This window comes from Muntiacus reevesi, chromosome 1 (assembly GCF_963930625.1).
Source record: "Muntiacus reevesi chromosome 1, mMunRee1.1, whole genome shotgun sequence".
Classification (NCBI taxonomy): domain Eukaryota; kingdom Metazoa; phylum Chordata; class Mammalia; order Artiodactyla; family Cervidae; genus Muntiacus; species Muntiacus reevesi.
Window position 1 is genome coordinate 35,741,303 of NC_089249.1, and position 23,319 is coordinate 35,764,621.

At 42.4% G+C, this 23,319-nt stretch overlaps 1 protein-coding gene across 2 annotated transcripts in view; it reads right to left on the reverse strand.

The window, feature by feature from the left end:
- Positions 1-21,531, reverse strand: part of PLEKHA5 (pleckstrin homology domain containing A5) — a 248,753-nt gene extending 227,222 nt beyond the window's left edge. The window contains exons 1-3 of one of the 2 annotated variants that reach the window (XM_065940689.1): positions 21,262-21,531; positions 21,029-21,108; positions 18,681-18,738 (exon numbers count right to left, since the gene is read on the reverse strand). In XM_065940689.1, the coding sequence (XP_065796761.1) occupies positions 18,681-18,738; positions 21,029-21,108; positions 21,262-21,353 (230 nt within the window). In that variant the 5' untranslated portion in view covers positions 21,354-21,531. The remainder of the gene's footprint in view (positions 1-18,680; positions 18,739-21,028; positions 21,109-21,261) is intronic. The other variant, XM_065940675.1, reaches the window with a different exon arrangement.
- Positions 21,532-23,319: the final 1,788 nt, after the last annotated feature.

Sequence of the window (23,319 nt, forward strand, 5' to 3'; positions counted from 1 at the left end):
CCGCCTTACCAGACTTTGCTGGGTCTGGCCCTGACCTAGCCTCCACTCTGCCTCTATATCTTGTAAACTAAACCACCTGTGGAAGCGGTGCCCCGTTGTTAGCAAACCTCCTCTCAAAGCCTCACCCCAATACTCGGGCTGTTAAGGACTTTCCCTTAAGGACACTACCTGTCCCGTTTGCCCCTGTCAAACAACAGCTGTTTATTCCCTCATCCTCAAGGTCCTTCAACCACTTGACAGAACTTAATCCCAGGACCCCATCATGCCCATAACCTGCACATAATCTGAAATCAACATCATCAGCGATCACAGTACATTAACGCAACCCCCAACCGCCAGCATGCATGTCTAACTACTCTTCTTCTGTGGGGTGTCTGTTCTTGGAAAAGTCTCTGTTCTGAGTTCATCAGATTCCTTCTTGCTCCATTTCCTTCCTTCCCAGCCTGAAGTCCAAGGGTCTAACATTTCAACAAAGCTTTCACACCCTAAACTCTCCTGCTCATCTGCCTTTCATGGCATTCACCTGGAAAAACCCTCTGTGGCTCCAACTATTCACTTTCTCCCCTGACCCTCCCTAAAGGCTCCATCAACCCACGAGTGTTGACAAGGTACCCGAGACATAGCGCATAACATGCTGTGTTTTCATGAATTGCTGACTTGTTTATCACAAAACTTTTATTATAAACATCAACAAATATTTAGTGGGCATCTCCTAAGGAGAGGAAGGCACTCTTCTAAGCCCTGGGAGTTCGGAAATGAGCAGGTCGGAGGAGGTCCCTGCTCTTGGGAAGCTTACATCTCAGTGAGGGGAGACAAATGACAGAAGCGTAAGAACAAGAAGCTGAGTCAGTAGCGCTAAGAACCAGGAGGAAAGGACAGACAGAAAGTCACATGACAGCAGGTGTCTGGTCAACGGGTTTTGGGTGTAAGACAGGGGAATTCATCTGCTTGAGAGCTTTCTTAAATACACTGAAACCTACAGTATCTTCTCCACCACCCACAACAGAAGCACTATGGCTCATTCTGAACCTTAAAATCACTTAGCCTCAATAAGACCATCAAACCAACTGAACACATCATGAAAGGGGAAAAAAAAAAAGAACCCTGCTCTAAAGGCATCAGCAACTAACTGATTCAATAAAGAGATTTGTACAACAGAAGTACATAATCAACAGTGTGAACAGGATCGAGTGTAAACCCCTATCTGAGGCAGAGGAAGCATAAACCTCAAACGGGCTTAGTAAATTTGGGGGCACATGCGCTACACAATAGCTAACAAAAAGGTTCCAATTCTCCAATTCTCCCCTTATGTACAACCTTTGCAACGTGGTTTTCCAAAGTTCTCTCAAAAGATGGAATCTCTCTCTCCACGTCGTGAACTGGAGCTGGCTGTGAGACTTTCTTTGGCCAATGGAAAGCAGTGCATGAAGTGATGCTGCCCTAATTCTGAGCCCAGACCTCGAGAGACCTGGAGCACTTCGGCACACTTGCTTGCACACCTGCCTTCCACGCGAGAGCAGGCCTGGGGAAGCCTCCTGGGGATGAGAGACTGTGGAAGAGGGGCCAGTCACTTCTACCATCTCAGGAAAGACCATCCCAGACCAGCCAAGATCAGCAGAGCCTCCTGCTTGACCCACACCTGATCTCAGACAAGAGTAAACCCAACAGGACATTTAAAATGGAAAACCAACAGGATCCTAGCGAACAGCACAAGGAACTCTGCTAAATGCGACAGCCTGGATAGGAGGGAAGTTTGGAGGCAGAATGGATACATGTACATGTGTAGCTGAGTACTTCTGCTGTTCACCTGAAACTATGGTAACATTGCTAATTGACTATACTCCAATATAAAATAAGAAGTTTTAAAAAAGAGAGAGTAAATGCAACAGACATTAGAGGAACTGCCTAGCCAACCCAGGGCCCTGTGTTCAGCAATATACAGTGACTATTTTAAGCCTCTGAGTTTGGAGATGGCTTCTTTATACAGCACTAACCGACACAGCAAGATTAATCATATCTATTCAACTTGAATCATCTATTACATTTCTCCTTCAATGTGTTTGAGGAATTGAAGCCCAAAATTGTAAAATATTTTCATCTCAGGGTCTTCTGCAAGGAAGCTTTAATATGACACTAGGTAGGAATGGTTATACACAGAAAAGATGTAGAACCCCATCAAAGGAGTTTATTTCTCCTACCAATAATACTGCCTGTTTTCAATTCACTTTCCTCTGCAGCTCCACTGGGAAAGGAACAGCAGCTGGACTAAGACTCATTCACATAATAACAGGGGGGCTTGACATGACTTTGTAAAAATCTGGATTATTAGGTAAATGTTCAAAATGGACCTGTGATTTCTCTGTATCAGGGAAAAAAAAAAAGTCCTTTTATCATTCTTTTCTGAGAGACAGAAATTCCTCAGTGTGAACTATTTCTGAGAAATACAGCTATTCTTCCAAGTTTGCAAAGGATTTCATTTCTCTTTCGCACACTGTCTTCTACCTCCTCCGAGAGTCTTAAATAAGTTTTTGAAAGTAGATATAATAAGTAAGCACGCCACCTCCCCTTCCCACTCATCTGGGTAAGCATAAAAGGTTTAATGACTCTAACTGGACTCGGCCCGTCCAGCTTTCTACCCTGTGGGGCTGTTCTGAGAATCAAAGGGAAGGGAAGGCGAGGAGAGCATTCAGAAGGAATGCGACCTCCCCTGGCCCACTGCCCACAGCTCCAGCCCCAGCCTACCCAGGCCACTACTGCTCACAGGCCGGCCTGGCCGCCAGCAGTGAAGGCCTCTGAGCGCCTGTTTTCCAACACTGTTGCAGGGCCTGACTGTTAATACCTGTAAAATATTTCAAACCTCTATATTTAGACTTCTATAGTTGCCATCCCAATTTTTCCTATTCCTTTATATTAATGATCAGGGGTTCAGTTCTTTTATTTCTCCTCCCATCATCTACCACCTTCTGCAAATGGTAATAATTTATTTGACAGATAATACATTCATTAAAAAAAATTATGAAACACATTTTTAAGACACAGCATTATCCATGTTCAAACTGCTTTTTCATCATCACTCCTGGGTACACTGTATTCTATACCACCTCCCGCATAATACAGTTCTTCCCACCTACATTAACAGGCCCTGACGTTACAATGCCTTGAGTTCTTCCCTACCCTGGAGAACATATTCATGCTAGGTCCTGCCTTTTATCTGCAGCCCTGGACAAAAGCTACTTTACCCTTTCAAGAAAGTCTTCCTTAGTGTCATTGGGTATTTCACAAATAAGCCGATTTCTAATTCTTAAATCACAGGGCTTTCTTAAATAAAAAACATTTTAAAAAGGAAAAAATATATATTATTAAATGTACATACACCATCAACAACAAAACTTACTGACCAGCCTGTGTGACAGTTTCTACCTTCAAGAAGCTTAGAATCTACACAAATTGAAGACGTAAAATGATATTTCTGGGGATGACCCTGGCAGTCCAGAGGTTAAGATTGTGTTTCCAATGTGGTAGGCAGGAGTTCAATCCCTGGTTAGGGAGCTAAGATCCCCCCATGCCGTGCAGTGCAACCAGAAAGATTTCTTTTTTAAAAAAATATTTCTGAACCATTATTAGTAGGCCAGGATTTTCAACTGTTTTCCAGCATAAATGATCCGGAAATGTGCCATCTTATATACGAAACGTTATGGCCTTGCAAAACAAATACCCATGTATTTCATATGTACACAATGGTTTACAGTTTTTCCAAGTTCACATACTCACTCACATCATAAGACTATAAAGAAGGCAAGACAAGAATTACCCTCTACAAGAAACTGGTTCTTAGTGGGAATAAGCAATCCACTCCAAGCTGTGTGCTTAACAGAGGTTAACAGAGCCAAGGTCTGACCCTTGGCCACTTTCCACTTCACCAGAACACTCAGCGGCCAGAGGCTTACAGATATGCACACTGTGGTCACAGGATAAAAAGCATCTCCTCCTGGCCAATTTAATAGGCCTATAATAGGCCTACATCATGTATCATGGAGAACTCCTAAATTTCCAGGTGAATGCACACTGGACTGTCTCCATTGAGCTGTCAACAGGTTAGCACCCCTATTTACGCTTATTTTTAAGACACAAAAAAGTAAGGAAAAAATAAGCTTTACTAAGTTGTAAGACACAGACTGACGACAATACATGTATATAATCTGAAAATCAATAGACATATAATGAGGGAATACAACCAAATTTTTTTTTTTTACTTACCAAGGTGCACAATGAAACTATTTTGGAGGGTTCTATTAAGCTAACTGGCTCTGACATCAAAAATACAAATAAGTATAAATGACATAAATCATTAAGGAAAATAGCAAGAGAATAGAGAAAATATATGGAAGAATCAATCTGTAGAAAAGACTCAAACAGGAGACAAACAGTGGGAAAGATGACAAGCGTGGCCAAAACCAAGAACATGCAAATTCAAACAAGATATCACTTTTTGTCCATTAGATTCCCTCAAAACTTTAGTCTGGTAACTCCAAGTACTGGCAAGGATACAGGAGATAATAATCCTATATAATGCATGATGCAAGGATAAAATGGTGAAGAGTTTTTGGAAGTTGGCCTAACCACAAAGAGTAAAGCCATAAACCAATCTGAATGTGACTGTCGAAGGGCTCCAACAGTTGGTTCAACTCCAATTCCAAAAGGAATGTAGGGAGTGATGCACTGTTATCATTTGGGGCGTTCAGATTCATTATGCAGCTTTGCACAATGTGTCACTTTCTACCACTTTCTTATTTTTTGCATGTAACTCCATGAACTTAAGGAACAATACTGCTTCTCATTTATCTTATAATTACACATTTCAATATTTTCAGATACTATTTATGGTGTTTAGCAGGGTTTTACCACATTTATCAAAAGCTAAAATACATATACAACCTAACTCAGCAATTTCCACATCTATTTTATAAGAACATTTTCATATGACCATAAAGTTTATGTATAAATATGTTCACAATGGTTTTAGAAACTGAGGGGGGGAAATGGAAAAACACTACATGTCCAACAATAGGGGTGGGTACAGCTAAATAATTAATGAATGTCTTGTAGCTACTGAAAGAATGATTTTGACTTCTAACTATTAATATGAAGCGATCTAAGATATTAAATAAAAAGGAAAAGTCAAAGAACCATACACATAGGACAAGTTCATCTTGATAAAAATAAACAAATGAATGTATGCCTGGATAGGTATGCAAATAAAGGGGAGCAGGACAAACACCAAACTACCGATACACGGAACCTCCTCTGGGAAGTCCAGTATGGGGTGAGGGGGACTCTACGTTACTGTATCAAAAGCAACAGTAACATTTTCCTATAAGTCTCCCTGGGAATGCATAGGTTATAGTGACTACTCTTAAATATTGCCACTGATAATACCAGCTAAATCATATAAGTTAATCCAAAGGTCAAGTTCACAAGTCAGTCAAGCACTTAAAACCACACTGCAAAAAAACTCACAATGCAAATACATATATATGTGAGATTATCTGTCCATCTAGCCATCCAACCACTGACACATATGACCTTGGACACCATTGTAATCACTAATATGGGTACTTGCTCCTCATCGATGAACTCTGCTACAGTTTTTTCACTCAGCAATGGGAAAGAGCAGTCCTGGTGTAAAATATGGATATTTTGCAAATTAATCTAGCACAAGATACCAATAATTGACATCTTATACTTCAGTTGTATTAATTGTGTGAACCCAGGATGAACAAACGCTTAAGACTCAATTTACTCAAGTGCTCCCATGTTTTAAAAATATTTGGGCCTACATGCAAGCTCTTGAATTGCTTTTCATTTTAAGGTTTATAATTTTACTACATAAATTTGTAGATATTAAAGACAGTAAATACACCTCTCTACCAACATCCTCACCTAAGCCCTTGCAAACATCAACTTGTCATAATATACTTCCTACTGATCCAGAAGTTACTCTCCAAATTCTTCTGAATACAGTGCTCCAAAGTACTACTGCTAATCAATTAGAACTGCAATGCTACTCGAAAATTATTTACTATCTCTGGTAGTCCATTACATCAACAGTCTGCGATGAACCACATCTCCTTGTATTCAGAGGCTTGTATAGTTCTCTCCCACTTTTGAGTTTGGCCTTGGTTATGTGACTTGCTCTGACCAACAGGACATGAGCAGGCATAAAACAAGCATAGGTTTTATTACATAAATGCTTATACCCAGTGGCTTGTCTTCTTGGAATATTGCCTCTTAGAAGCCCAGCTGACCTGTTATCAAGCAACTCAAGGTACACCACTAAGAGATGAGAGGCCACGAGAAGACATTTGGAAATTCCAGCCACCACCAAGTTCCAGCTGAATGTATCTGTATGAATAACCTCAATGACAGCCCGAAACAGAAGAATAGCCTTGCTGAGCCCAGTCAACCCAAAGAAAGGTGAGAAATTATAAACCACTGCTGTTTTTAGCTACTAAGTTTTAGGATAGTCAGTTATGTACAACAGGTAACTGGAAGATAATTCTTGTTCCAAACTATCAGAACTGCTAATACCCCACACAGATTCTCCATCAAATTCTTCAAGAAATATCTTCAAATTTCACCTATCCAATCAGAGTATTTATTGTAGGTCTGGAAAAACAGGGGCACTTTTATACATTCTCATGTACAAAGGGAGATCATAACTTTGTACAAATCTCCTAGAAGGCAACTGGGCAAAATGTTAAGCAATGAACCTTTTAAAAAGCTCATGAGTGAGTGAAGTGAAAGGCACTCAATCACATCCAACTCTTTGGGATCCCATGGACTATACAGTCCATGGAATTCTCCAGGCCAGAACACTGGAGTGGGTAGCCTTTCCCTTTCCAGGGGATCTTCCCAACCCAGGGATCGAACCCAGGTCTCTCATATTGCAGGCAGACTGTTTACCAGCTGAGCCACAAGGGAAGCCCAAGAACACTGGAGTGGGTAGCCGATCCCTTCTCCAGCAGATCTTCCGGACCCAGGAATCGAACCAGGGTCTCCTGCATTGTAGGTGGATTCTTTACCAACTGAGCTACCAGGGAAGCCTCCAAAAGCTCATACCCTATCCCAATAATTTCAAGTCTAGGAAACAAACATGCATGTAAGAGTATTACATAAGATTTTTCTCACAGCAAAAAGTTGGAAACAGCTGTTTAGTTGCTAAGTCGTGCCCGACTCTTTTGAGAACCCAAGGACTGTAGCCCTCTAGGCTCCTCTGTCCATGGGACTCTCCAGGCAAGAATACTGGAGTGGGTTGCCATTTCCTTCTCCAGGGGATCCTCCCAGCCCAGGAATCGAACCTGAGTCTCCTGCATTGGCAGGCAGATTCTTTACCACTGAGCCACCAAGGAAGCCTCATAGCCATATAAAAATAGGATGATTAAATTATTATACATTCATAAGACAGACTATTCGATTAATAAAAAATCTTCCAATGAATAAATATATAATGACATGAGGACACACAATATAACCTTAATGAAAACAGCATTCAATGCAGTATTAGCAATAAGACCCAAATCTTTAAAAATATTTATGTATATATGTTGAAATATTAATAGAAATTCTCTCTGCATAATGGGACTGGGTGATTTTTATTTTCCCTTTTATACTTCTCGGTTTTTCTCCAAATGTTCTATAATAAAAATGCATTACTTCTATAATCAAAAAGAAACACTTAACATTATAAAACAGGTTGGAAAAAAGCACGCACACTAAAGATGGATTTGGAATCATTCTCTGACATTTCTTTACTAAATTTTTTTAAATGCCATCATTATTAGATGCATCTATATTCTGTGATAGAACAGATTTTTCAAAGTAAATGTAGTACCACAGATGAATTTTCAGAGAAAAAAATTGACACTGGGTTTAACATGTTACTTTCCTTGCACCATTGCGCTGTACTATGGAAAATGAGCAGGAGTAATTCCTTATGTTTTCTGAAGACTGGGCCATACTGTCCCATTTGACTGAGTTTTAAATTTTAGGTTGAACAGCTTTATTGTAAACATTTAATAAAATGGGTATTATACACACCTTCAATCAAATTCAGCAAAAGCTGATGGAATTAACTCAATATGAAGACTAAAGCAATGCTTCATCTCAGAGGCAAATTCTCTTTTGAGGACCATATCTATCCAAAGAAATAACATGTGTAAAGCATCTTAGTCACTTGGAAGGGATGGAGGAAAAGAATGTGTAGAACACCCATGGGATGTATGTAGTAAGCAAGTTTGGGTAGCATCACTCAAGCACTGACACTGTGTGGGAATTATGCGTGGCCAGCGATTTCAGAAGAACCAGAGGGAATCCCTGGTGCGCTCCAGCAGGGTGGGTTTGGACCACAGTGAGACTGGACTACCACTTGTACTAAATCCAGGTTGGTTTCCTCAGTCCCCCTTGCTCAAGGCAGCCAGGACCGGATTGGCTTCCATGGCTTCATCCTCAGGATTTAACACTTGCTCTCCGTTCTCCCAGGTCCAGGCCTGAATCACCCTGTGTGTATCTTCAGCTACTCCCTCTTCAACAGAAGGCAGAAAGCGGCCTTGCAATCACCGATCCTATCACTTCTTAGAAGCCTGCAGATGCTCAAGTTCATGGTCTTCCTGGCCTTTAGCACTGCGCCCTGTATACCAGGGAGGAGCGGTAGTCTCTGATCAGGCAGCCTTTCACATCCCGACTTCCCGCGTGAACCTGGCCTTCCTCTCTTATCGCACAGCTCCTCGGAAGTCTGGCTGATAGTATTATAATCTCAGCTCCAGCTAAGGACAGAAAATGACTGAAGACCAGGGGACCAGTCTTCACTCTAGCAGTGGGCATGGGATACAAGACAGTCAAAGTCCCTAAGATTTTTTATTGGGGAACAGAGAAGAAAACTTATCTTTTGATTTAAACAGCTAAAAGAATGTAATCTGGGGCTGTGGGCAGCCATTTTCCTGGTTAAGTGGAGAAAAGCTTTCTCAAGTGAAAAAAGGTGGGTAAGGGCCTTGAAGGATTCATTTGTGTCACTCCTGAATTAACGTGCAAGAAGAGCTGGCTTTCGCTTATAATAGTTGGCTTTGGGTCACTGACAATTGCAACAGGATGAATCCTAACCTGATGACAAATGAGAAGCAGGAAAATGTCCTGGGATATTCAGATTTCCTTTTCCTACCATCTGTAATAGGTCTTCATTTCAAACATCTCACTGCCTATTATGTGTCGGATGCCGGAAACATGATTATGACACAGTCTCTGCCTCCAAAGAGTTAACAGCCTAAAGGAGCACTCCCCAACCTTTTTGGTACCAGACACAGGTTTTGCGGAAGACAGTTTTTCCATGGACAGGGACAGGGGGGATGGTTTCAGGATAAGTCGAGCTCAGGTTGGGTTCATGCTCCTGCAAGACTCTAACACCACCACGGACAGGCGATGGAGCTCAAGGTGGTAATGCAAGCAAAGGGGAGCACCTGTAAATGCAGATGAAGCTTCGCTGGTTGGCCTGCCTCTCACCTCCTGCCATGCAGCCCAGTTCCTAACAGGGGACCCCTGGTCTAGAGGGATTCTCTTAGTGCTTCTGGAAGTACTGGCCATTTCAAAGAATAATTCCCAAGTAGCCAGGAGGCTACTTCTAAAGAACCAAGGACTTCCCCAAGTGACTCTGACACATCTGTGACCTCCACCTCATGAGGCCCACCTTCAACTTCTCTCCGGCCTTTCTAGGATCCACTGAGTTCAGTCTCTAAGGGGACTCTATCTGCTTTACTCATACTATTCCTGATAGCAGACAGACTTCAGTATTTCCCCTGTTCTCCAAATCACAGTAGGTTGAACTGTCAACATTTCTAAGTGGAAACAGCATGGTCACTGCCAAGGTCCATTTCCCAACAAGCCTCACAGGTCCCCGCATTATCTTGGCTTCATTCTGGTTCTGGTCCCTCAACTGGGCTTCTGAGCAGAACCTACCTGCTTCTTGGAGGAAAATCACATAAGCCACACTCAAGAAACAACTGATTTCCTAATTCATACTAGGGTAGACAGACTGTCATATAATGAGAATATTTAAATTTCACAAAAAGCCACATTATAAGGCTTCTGAATAGCATGGAATTAAGATTACTGTCATCATCAAAACTCACCAAGAAATATTTATTGAGAAAGTATTATGAGAAAGGTTTAAGCTGAGGGATGGAAAATATAGCTATGAACAAGCTGCTTTTCCTGAAGGCTACCTAACATGAGTGTATGTAGGCAAACAGGTATTAACCAAGCATTGGCTTGATTTTAAAACATGGTTTTTCAATATACTATTTCTGAAATAAGGATAAAAGGGTATATTTAATATGGTTATCTCTCTCTCTCCCCCCTGAAAAGCCGTTATTATTAAATCAGTGGTACTGATAACTACTGGGAGCTTAAAAAAAATATGGTGGTTGTAGGAGTATTTCATCATAATCTTGCTAAGTGTTAAAAAGAAATATAAGGAGAGAATCTGATGAGGGGCAGAACTTATGCTGGAGGGCTCCACTAAGTCTCCCCAGAGACTCATCTAACACAACAGTCAGACTGACCCTTTCAAAGGGCGAAATCAGACCACACTTTTCCTCTGCTCAGACCTGCGACAGCCCCACATCACCCTGTGTTAACAGCCAATTACACCAACCAAAGAGGCCCCACACACCCCTGCCTGTTCTTCTGATTGCACTGTTTTTTATCCCACACTGTTCTTCTACACTCTTCTCCTGATCCTCCACATCTAGCTCTAATTTTTTTTTTCTTACAGCACTTATATATGCTTACATACCGCAAAACTTATTTATCAGTGTTATATTTTCTTTGTCTGATATTCCCTCCCCCACCATCCCACTCCCCAGAAGGGTAGAGTTTGGGGGGTGTATTTTGTTTAATGATGTGTCCTATTCACTAAGGCATGTAATTGTGAGTTCAAAATGTATTGAAGAGTTGGAAGAAAAAATGTGCTGGTGAATGACTAGGTAACTGGAAGGCCGTGCCCCTGGGACTGAAATAATAGTTAAACTCATAGTTAACCGCAGTCAGCTTAGCCTTGCTCTCCAGTAGACTGCAGAGGGGAACTCCTGGTGCAGCGCTTCTCCTTTTTCCTAAATCCCACTCCACATCGACCCCACCCCAAGTCTTTCACTGGCTACAGCAACACTGTTGCTCAGGGCACAGTCCAATCTCAAGCCCAGATGCGATTAATTCTTCATCTCTAGGTTGACTTGTGCTGCTCTGTTCTGATCACTCTGTGGGGTTTCATGGCTGAGCTTCAAGAAGGTGGTTTACTCCTTACGTTTGTGAGAAAGGCCTCTTCCATACAGGACCAATTCCTCACAATACATCTGCTCAAAGCATCATGCACACGTCATAGTGTTTATCAGTCTACGACTGTACATTTGTGATTATGTTACCACTGTCTCTCCCGCTAATTTAACTATAAGCTCCGTAAGAGCCAAGGTCCATGTCTGTTTCATTCATAAAACCTAAAGCGTTCAGCACACAGTGCTCGCTAAGTATTTGCTGAATGAGTTATTGGATGAAGGAATATGACAGTGCCGGCTTGGATCTACATATATTATTTGGAGATAAAGCAGCTGAGACAGCATTTTAAGGGGTAGAAGGTGTGTTTCTTATTCATGAGGAGGAATAGAAAACAATGTTGGGAGTCCTTTGGAAAGGACAGATTTTAGCCACCTAAAATGTGATGTCCTTTTTGAGGTAAGCAGCTCAAAAAGCATTAACACCTCCCCCCAACCACCAACCCCCTTATTCTGGTCAAGGGTCCCAATCATTCTTGTAGCCACTCAGACACAAAGGCCTTTAAGTAACTTCTGACCTCTCTTTCTCTGACAACCTCCCAGCTCACCAAGACTCCCAAGGCCTGTCAACTCCTCTTTAATAACTTTGATCAATGGCCTCCTTCCTTTCCATTCCCGCTGCTACCAACTTCCTTCCAGCACTAACTCCCACATTACAGACACAGACCCAGAAAAGGACTCCCCCATTCCACGTTTTGCCCCTCTCTAAGCCATGCTACCTGCATTAAAGTCTCTCTTAATACCTTCACCTTATGGTATTAATGCTATACAAAAAAAAAAAAAAAAAAAACCACCTGCAGTGGCTTGCCTAGAAATGAAAATCTCAGCCTTACATTCAAAGACCAAACACAATATAGCTCCAAACAGAATTCCTAGTCTGACTTCCCAATATCCTAGCATTTTTTCTAACCACCTACCAGCAGGGTAGTTATCACTATTCATCACTATTCAACCCCTCAAAACCGATTGACCAGTATTTTTTTAATAGAATCTCGGAATTTGGTCATTTCTTTACATCCACTCAAGAGTGCTGGTGCTGGGCACTATTCTAGGTATTTGGTGTACATGTGAATGCCAGCCATGCTATGAAGGCCTAACTCAACTCCTGCCTCTTCCTTCAAGCCTTTCCCCGTCAATCTGGCCCTAAGTAAGTTTCTTCTTCCTTCTCTGACTTCTTAGTTTGCCATTTGAGTGACAACCAGCATCACTTTTATATGAACTCCAACTTGCTCACAGCTACACATGTCACTTTTCATCATTTAACCCCAACTTATACATATCTTTATAGAAAAGAGAAAAAGTCCCAGGAGAGAGTATTTGCCCAAAAACGCTGAGAAACCCCTTGTCTTTGAAGGACAGACAGAGATATCTAAACAGGGATGTTTACATCCTACCAGTTTCTGTGGCCTCCGATTCCTTGATGCTTCCAACCAGTTCCTTCCCTACTCCCCTTTCCTTCATCCTTCCTAAACTACACCAGCTTCGACATTCAGAAATACAAACCAAGAAAGAGATCCATCCCCATAAGGGGGAAATCACTTGAGAATTCCTGAAGGGGCTCTCCAAATGCAGTGACTTGCACTGTGGGGCCCCTCTGGTCCTACCCCAATGAACTCCTCTGCAGGCTGGAGGCCAGCAGGATCAGCACAGACGCCACTTGCCAGGGGCTCACCAGATTCTGGCATTAAGCTATATGCAGGCACTAAGAAGACGCTGAGCAGGCCTGGTCCTGAGCAATGGTCCTGGGACTCAAAAGGACTGTGAGGTCCCATGATAAAATTCACGCTGTTAGAAGTCCTCTTATCCCACCCTCGAAACCCTAAATACACGTTATCACTGAAACATTTATGGGAAACTTTCCTAATCTGTCACAAAACACTCTGTTTTTCCTTTATGAGGATGCCATTTTAAAATCTGCTCCAGTTTTTCCAAACAACCCGACTGCACGGGGTCTTCAAGGCTGTGCAGGCTTTCTCTAGTTGCGGTGAGGAGGAGGTACTCTAGTTGCGGTGCGCGGGCTTCTCGTTGCAGGGGCTTCTCCTGTTGCGGAGCACAGGCTTAGTTGCCCCAAGGCATGTCAAATCTTCCCGGGCCAGGGATCGAACCTGCATGTGTCCTTTCACTGACTGGAGAGTTCTTAACCACTGGACCACCAGGGAAATCTCATTTTTTGCTTCCATGTCTCTTTTTCCTAGTAAGACTGTATGCTCCAGGAAAACCTCAGCTGAGTCACCAAATACCTAGAATAGTGCCCAGCACCAGCACTCTCGAGTGGATGTAAAGAAATGACCAAATTCTGAGATTCTATTAAAAAAATACTGGTCAAAAGGTTTTGAGGGGTTAAACGCACTTTCATGTGCCTCCTAACCTACCTACTAACCTAGGGGGCTTCCCAGGTGGCTGAGTGGAATCCGCCTGCCCACACAGGAGATGCAGGTTTGATCCTGAGTCAGGAAGATCCCCTGAAGAAGGAAATAGCAAGCCAACTTCAGTATTCTTACCTGGAAAAGCCCATGGGCGGAGGAGACTGGTGGGCTACAGTCCATAGAATCGCAAAGAGTTGGACATAACTGAGTGAGTGAGCACACACATATTAACCTATCCACTGTACTTGTTTCTTTGAAATGATCTCTATTTCCAAGCAATCTATTTATGGAGGGACACATACCATAGATCTGTTTATACTGCTCTGTATTTTTAGGTCTAAAAGAGTCTTAGCCCAGAGACCTTAATTTGAATGATAGTGACTAATAGTGAAGCTATAAGACCTACAACAGACCTTTAACCTCTTTTAAGCTTCAGTTTCATCAAGAAAAAGGGTGCATGGGGAGGAGGGGGGAAAGGTAAAAAAAGGCTACTTTGAGCATTAAATTCATCGAATGCTGTGTTGAAGTGCCTCACACTAGGAGTCCATGGGCCCCACACCATCTCCCTTTAATACTCCATATGCTTTTCTCTATACCACAGTTGAAGGTTGAAACCAAAGTTCATTGTTATGCTGTACCTAACAAATTAGCCTAAAGTGCTTCATACACAGAAGGATTACTCATTCCAAATACTGTTATGGATATGGAAAAGATGTACAATGTCCATGAATTGTTCTGAAACATGATGTTGCTACACCCAATTAGATTATAGTACGGCCATACCAAACAATTTTAAATATCAAACACACTGCAATATATTCTCACATTCTCATGGCAGCTATGTTCCCTGTCTTCACTCATAGTTTGAGTTGTGATAATCTATGAAGAAACAGATTTTCTTCTCACTTGCAACTTTAAATGGCTATTTCATACTAGAATTCCCCTCACTGCAGATTAGTTTGAAATTCTAAGCACACATTAGATCCAACTATAGCAGATACTGAAATGAAACTTCATTAGTCAAAAAAATCAAACACTGCTTTATTTGCATATCTAAGTTCCATTTTCAGAACTTTAAATTTAAAATCAAGGAAAAAAGCAATATGAAAATATAACCTCACAAAATTTACATACTACTCTATGACCCTGCAAAGACATTTTTTGATCCCCAAACCTGTCACATAAGACAATGACCTCTAGATAATTAGAACAAAGTTGCTCACTATTCAGAGAGCATTGTTTTAAGATTTACTTAGCACTTTAAATTAACCATCTTAAAGCTTTGAAGCACAAAGTAACAGTCAATGACACATACATTTTAAGCTACCATGACCTGTCATTACAGAGTCATTAAGTAATATTTTCAAGGAGTAAGCAGAAAGCTTTATAACCTTCAAATATATGACTATCTTCTGCACTTTAAGCTGAGTTATTTGAATATTTAAAGCTGTACTTCATAAATTATAAAAATCACCAGCAACTTTCAGCATTCTTTCCCAAAAATAAAAAGCATGAATTAACTGTTAAAAAGCAAATGGAAACAATAATCAAATTCAGACTCTGTGTGTATATGTATTTACAAACACACACAATAAAATAATTTAGAGGCTGGCTAGCTTAAGGCACACTTTCTTCATTAAAAAAAATAAACCTAAATATTTATTGTTACAATAAAGAATTAATTTTCAAATGCTAACATTTTTCTGGCCAAAGTGATTTAAAGTAAAATACCTTCTCTTTATATTCTGTTTCCTAACTGTAAACTTTCATGAAAGAACCAATTTCAAAAACTGTATAAAGTAAACTGATAATCCAGCGCAAATCTATACAACTCTTAACTCTGATCTGCCCCTCTGTTGACATTAGTGAGCGCTCTCAACCGTACACACACAAGTCTCCCACTGTGGCAACAGAAAAAGAAGGAAGACACATAGCTTTGGCTCCACTTAGACTTATCTATGGTTATCTACACACAGCTTAAAGACAGAGATTAAATAGTTAAGCAGGATCTGAAAGCTAAGTAACATTTCACATTTCCCATACTATCTCTTCGTTGGCACTCTGAGTGCATTATTCTATAGAATACTGTAAATTCCCAGAACCATATAAAATTCAAAGAAATTTGAAAGCTGGCTGGAACCGAGAAGTTGCCTTTTCCAGACCGCCTAATTTAAAGATGTGAAGACTGCGCTCTGCTATCTTAGAGGGCCAGGGCCACAGTCCCGCTTCCCTTCTGCTCTTCTTACTGCCCACAGGAACGCAGGTGTGGACACTAAAACATCGATACAACCCAAAGATAGATTCTTCTTGGCCATCTGCCATTCTGAACCACCACCACCACCATTTGTTCTAAAGAGAATTTGAGAGTTAAATGTACTTCACGTGGTAACTAAAGTAGAAACAACTCCAGTTCTTGGTCTCCCTTCTTGCTCTGGGAGCCTCCCAGGAACACAAGATTAGGAATAACAAGATGATCAATGGGTCTTTTATCTGCCTTTCATCTTCTCTTGTGAACAAAACCCACCCTGCTCACTCCATCACCTCTTTTTACTATAATCTGGTCAATAACCTCCTTTCTTCATCTAACATAGAACCCACAGTGAAAAATATATCCACCAACAGCCATCACTTTCCTACGGCAAACTCCTATCCTTTCTCCTACTCTGAACATTCTAAATATAGTTCACATCCCGGCTGTTTCTCATCTTGCTGTCTTTGCAGACTCCTAAGTTCCAAAGGCATGTTTCTGTTGTTTTATTATGTGGTGTGACAAGGAAAAGAGTTCTTCTGACGACAACCACAATTAAAATGAGATTCAGACGTGCTAACATGTGCAAAAGCACTCTGCAAACTGTGAAGTTTCAGATATCAGCAGTGCCCCTAGTACACTACAATAATCAAGCACCCCTAATTGCTCATAACAACACAAGAAGGTAAAAGGTTTTGAGGAAATGACAGCCCACATTAGAGATTTAACTGATTTAAAAGAAATTAGTCTTCTGATACAACCCAGAAAGTAAACAGTAGCACCTAACATTCAGCAAATCATGTATTTCTCAATGGTTGTTTTAAACTTCTACTTAAAAGAAGTTTAGAGGTTTAATGAATGTATATTTCTAAAACGTGCTCAACTTTAGAACAAATTACCTTCATAAAGTAAATTCTTTATTGCTATCTTTGGACACAACGATTGGCTGTCTACCAATACACATGGATGAAAACCGGCTAGCTTAAAAATACATGTAGAATTAAAGTCAAATTATTATACCTTTCTGAATGCGGTCCTTATGTGCCTGAGAAACTCAGGCATGACACAAACAAGATTCTAATTTGTTTAAGTCAACATAAAAGAAACTCTAATCAAAAGGGCTAATGAAACAAAAGAAAAATAGGTCTTTTCTAACAGCTTAGTTCTAAATTACAACATACATATTTGGCCTGCACAGAGTAATTTTTTGCACTGCCAAATAAACATTCATCTAAGGATGAATACATCCACCAAAATTTAAATAATATTTATAATATAGTGTTACTCCTATTCTGTAAGATCAGCAAGACTTAATGTACGGCGGTTAAAATAATACTGGATACAAATAAATGAACTCCATCCAAAAAAAGCTGTCTTTGGAAATATCAATATTTTGTCCAAAAAAAAAAAAAAAAGAAGAAAAGAAGAATCCCTTTCATGACAATACAAACTCACTTTAATTCAGGATGAAAAAGAACTCTAAAGAAAACAGTTGGTGACTCTGCACTTTACTCATGCCTTTGTTTTTTAGGCCATCTAATGATGCACAGCACAATCTCCAAATAAAATATGCAAATCAAAGATATCCAGGGAAGGACCATATCATGAAACTGTACTCCACTCCTGTATCTTCATTCTGCTTTCTCCATTTCTACAGTCAAAAAAAGCAAGCATAGCTAATATCTGTATGTTTCCCTTAATATTTTATAAAAAATCATTCTAAAAAAGATGTTTAAGCCACGTAGATAATTATAATTTAATGAGGTATGGCATCATCTTTAAAATGGCACTCAGTAAAATGCCTTATTGGGCTGGATGAAGCAGAGGTACCTTAAGCTAGGTATCTGTTATTATTAATAAGCCAATGACATCTCAACCAAATCTCATAGTTAAGCATTCTCCTTCAAGCCTCAGTTCCCTAAAATGAAACAAAAAATTTTAAAACAAGCTCTTAAGTAAACAGTTTCTAAGATAAAACCACCTTTATGTTCCCCTGAAGGATAAAAAATTTTTTCTACATAATGTTGACCTCAAACTGGTGCATCTGTCTCCAAGCACTGTCAAGTTAACAGTTAACAGACACTATTTCAATATTCTATAAAATTAATTTAAAGATTAGGACTGGTCATTTGTCTTTACGTGCTACTGAAAGCCTTTTATTCAAACACAAATGCCAGTAAAACATTTAGGTATGAAACTTTGAAACTCAGCTCTATTTACATAAACTGAGGCAAATTACAAATAATGCTCCCACAGATGTTTGTGAAATATTCCTTATTTGTTTTTACTTTCAGCCCTGTCACTATCCATCAAACTGTAACCTAGCTTCACATCACTTTCACTACTTATTAATAGCTCTGGTCAAAATACACATTAACAGAATTCACTTAAAAAGAATAAAGGTAACATGCTAAAGACAAACTATTACAATCATTCAAGAATATAAACAGAAGCGCCAAAAATATAACTGTAGCCATAAATGATCTAACTGCTAAATCAATGAATGCCCAGGCAAATAACATAAGAAAACTGAGAGTTGTCTTTTACCTCAAATTCCAACACTCATGAAGCATAAAATCAAAAATATATGATAAACCTTAAGAAATCATGATTGTACCCCAACATACAACCAAAGGTTAATCACAAAATCTGAATTACCAAGGAAAAAAAATCATAATTAAAAAGACTCACTTTATATAGTATCTTGCACCTTCAAAAGTATATGCTTCTTCCCAGCCAGTCGGCAAATCTAAAAAACATGTATTTCACAATCAGTATTACTTCAACAGAACAGCATAGTAAGTTTCAGACCATTTTAATTATTTCTTTTCACGATCAGTGATTTTCATTTATTAAGTTTGTAATCCCACCCCCAAAAAAAGCATTAGACTGGTAGTAAAATTCATAGTAGATACAATATCATTTTTGGGAAATGACAATTCATATGCAATGCTACCAGAAAACTATCAACCACATTAGAGATTATCTAGCAGAATTATACACTTTGATCAGAGTGGAGAGGGAAAAAAGCCAAGGGATGTCTTCTAATCCCAAGTAAATACCCAAGAACAGCAGGTCAAAATACCCCCCAAAATCAAAGAAAAAGGCTGTGCATAAAAGGTAACACCCACTTCTTCCTAAGGATGTTGAGTCTATTTAAGACCACACCTTTCAGCTACATAAGTGAATCCATCCGGGAAGTGTCAGTGATGAGAGAGAACTTCCTAAGTATTTAATTAAGGGGAATGAAATCTGACATCACATGCTTTATACATGTGTGTTTCTACAGACCTGGCTTTCAGAGATGTGAAGTTTCAAGTCATAAACCTGGCAAGAATGCAGGTGAAAGATGGTAACATTCTGTGCTTGCAAATTACTTACAAACGACCAGTGGCTTGGATTTAATCATGATACCATTGAAATAAAAAACCACTGATGTGTGTGCAAAATCAAAGTAAAATAAACCAAACCAGAAAAAAAAAAAATCAAGATCATCTCTCAAAAATCAAATTAAGCTGAAATCACAGAATAAAATTTTTCTGACGTGTGAATGTTATCAAACCTGGGGAGTAAATATGATAAAAATATGTATTTCACATAGACAAAATAACCATGGACCAATTCCACCAGACGATGAGGCTAACATAACCTAAACATCACATTGTCTCTTGTGGCACAAACCTGTTACTATCCATAACGCAAAGAGGCCATTGAAGTTGACTGTATGTATGCCAAACAGTAAAATGTACATTTCAGTCAAAGAGGACACTGAGGAGTTAAGAAATATGACGGCGAATTAGTCAGAAATGCCTTAAAAATGGAACCTCATCATGCTTGCTACACCAGCTTTCTCTTTCCTCCTCCACCTTTTTGCAAATTTGGGGATATTAGTCACTGTGCTGAACTCCAGCATTTAATACAGGAGACAGGCTTGTTCAATAACCTGGCAACTTTAAGAGAGAACCTCGGAGTTGGAGAGGAAATATCCCGGAAGACTAGCTCTACAGAGCTTTTCTGAAGCCGGCCTCACCTTCCACCCAAACTGTTCTCAAGCCTTTCCAATCACCAGTAACAGAGGCAGGCCAGGAAGAGGAACACATGTTACGTTTCAAAGGCAAACAAGTTTCAAGAATGTACACAGACTGACAAAAGAAAGCCAGAGCAGCCCCGAAGCTCCAATCTGCTCTTCTCCAGCTCAGCTCACAGGCAGCCTTCAAACCAGCTCCCCAAGGCACCCAGGCACCGAGCTGGTTCCCCGGCGACCCCCTCCAATCGGGGACCCAGGCCCGCACGCGGGACGCCCCTACCCCCACCCCCAGCACGCCCCCCGGCTCCGGGCGGCGTGTGCGACCTCGGTGCTGCCGCCGGGGACTTTGAATCGGGCAGGCGGGCAACTGCAACTGCAAATGCCTCCTCCGGCCCCGGCTGCACGAGGGAAAGAGCCCAGATTTCCCCAGCCGCTCCGGCGCGGGGAACGATCGCAGCACCCCCCGAACTCCTCACCTCCTCCATCAGCCACCTAACCCCCAAGTCCCACCTCGGAGGAGGAAGCCGCCCGGGAGGTTGTGGATACGTTCTCCCGGCGGACGGGAGGCAGGATCCCGGGGCTGCACGATGGGAGAGGGAAAGGACTTCCTAAAAGGTGGCAAGGGGGCCGGGGGGCGGCAGGAGGACTCAGGAGTGGCCGCGGGAGGAACTACTCAGGGTCCCGGCTTTCCCAGGAGAGGGGAGTGGGCCACCCTAGAGGGCTGGGGGGCGGAGGGTGAGCAGTTTGGGATGGGGCAGAGGGCGCCGCGGGCTGGCGGCGATCCGAGGCGGAGGAGAGGGGCGTCCGGAGACCCGAGGGAAGTCCCCCGGCGGGGGCCCCCCGGCCCCCTCTACCTGCGGCCGCCCCCGCCGGCCTCCGCCCCACCTCGCCGCCTCCCGGGGGACGGCGGCTCGGGGCAGGTAGCGAGGCAGGGAGGCGGGCGGCCGGGGCTCTGCCGCCTCCTCCCGGCGGAGCCCAACTCCTCTCGGGCCCGGCCGGGTTCCGGCGTTACCTGCGCTCTGCCGCCGGTGCCCGGTGACCACGGCCTCGCCGGTGACGGGGTGCAGCCAGGTGGTGCTCTTCGCCTCCTCGCTGCAGGGGGGAGGAGAGAAGCCGAGACGGGGCGTGAGTGGGGGCGCCGCGGGGAGCCGAGGGGGCCGGAGCGGCACCGACCCGCCGCGCTGTCCCGCGGTCGCCAGCCTCCCGCCCCCCTCCGGGCCCCCCGCGCCGGCCCCGGTCCTTTACTTGATGAAGAAGACGCGGCCGCCCCTGGTGATCCCGTAAGTCCAGGAGCGGGGCAGGGAGCAGATCCACTCCAGGTTCAGATCCGCCGCCATGTCTGATCCCCAGCCGCCGCCGCCGCCTTGTCCTGCTGCCGCCGCGGCTGCCGAGGGAGGAGGGAGCGAGCCAGCGAACGAGCAGAGCGAGCGCGGCCGGAGCGCGCCTCCCCGGCCCGGCGCGCCCCCGCGCGCGCCCTACCCCCTCGGGCGGCGCCCGCCCCGCCGCCCGGGCTGGGTCGGGCCCGCGCCGCCGCCCCTCCGCATCCTCCGCGGCCGCCAGCCGGCCGCCCCGCCGCGCGCTCGGGGGATGGGCGAGCGGCGCCGCGCCCCGCGGCCAGACCCCTCCCTCCCGCGCCCCCGCCGCCCGAGCGAAGGTTCCGGGATCGATTAAAAAAAAAAAAAAGGCGTTCTGCCCCCGGGGCTTTGCCTAAGGCTTCACAGCCCCAAGCGCGATTCAAAGCGAGCGTAATCTGAATGCCCCTGATTGCTCTCTCTCTAAAACAACAGAAACACAGCTTCTGAGCTTTGTTTTATAAGAGCTATTGGGGATCTAAGATTTTTCCCAAAAAAAAGAAAAAAATATATACACATGTGTGTGTGTGTGTGTGTGTGTGTACATCGCTTTAAAAAGGAAGGCCGTTTTTATTCAAGCACACGGAAGGTTTTTCCTGTTTGTGTTTTGTGTGCCAGATAGCAACGGTTTGACAAGTTGCCACGGACCCACAAATAAGAGTGAATTCAGACTCGACACAACAAGTTTGCCTCTTCCTGGACCCCTTAAATCTTTTAACGTTTTGTGAAATACAAACTTGTCTTTTTCCCTTACTTTTTAAAAAATTCAGTTATTTACCAACCTGAATTTCTACTTCCTCCTATCTCCTATAAATTATAATATTAGCTAACTGTACAGAGCCTTTGAAAGCGTGCACGTTTTTTAAGTCCTGTGGATGGTACTATAATCCCCATTTCACAGATGGGAAAAATAAAGTTTGAAGAAACTTGCCCAAGCGTCCTCATGGACTGCAGCCCAGGCTCCTCGGTCCATGAAATTCTCCAGGCAAGAATACTGGAGTGGATTGCCATTTCCTACTCTAGGGGATCTTCCCAACCCAGGGATCAAACTGGCGTCTCCTGCCTTGGCAGGTGGATTCTTTACACTGCGCCACATGGGTAGCCCCCAAGGTCATAATACTAAGTGACAAAGCCTGTATTTTAACTGACTGTTAAATTTCAAAAGTCCATTTGTATAATCACACTGCTATACTTTAAGTCCCACCTTCCTCTGCCCTCCCACCCTTTTTTGTTGATGTTGTTTTGTTTTGTTTTTTAACCAGAGAATGGCAGATTTCTTTGCAACTAAGATCTCCCTTAAGGCCAGTTAAGAGCACTGGCCTCCTCTTATTGTCTATGATGCTCAGCCACACTTGGAATTGCTTCTGTGTCTTTGCAGCAAGATGACTCATGCCAACAGGAGTACACAGCTCAATAATAATATTACTTAGTATTCTCATGGCACCTTTTTCTGACCAATTTTGGGGACCTCTGAAGAATTATCTTCTCATATTCCCTAATGCTCAAAGAGGCAAATCTTTTTCAACAGTTAGAGAAACTAAGGCAGGAAAAAGGTAAATGACCTTGGCCAAAGCAAGATCCAGCCACTAAGATGGAGCCTGGATGAGAATGCAGTTTCATTGGACTTTTATCTCTTATCCTCTAATTCCCCAAGGCCATTCTGTCTTTGGTGAAAAGGAGTCTGCAATTACTGCTATAATTTTGCTGTCCATCTGCATACACAGGGGAAAAAAATAACATCACTTTAATGTTTCTCTCTTTTCGGTTCCTTTGCATTCTCCTCTTTCATTTCATTACTTCTTGACATCTTATCTCCTGCCCAGTCTCTGGAAAAATGAGGTGTTTTTTTTTTTTTAATCAATGAATAACTAGCAGGAAATGTTCCACATTACCATCAGTGGTCACAGGCTGTAACATAGCAAGAAAATCAAGAGGTATTGACTTTATATCG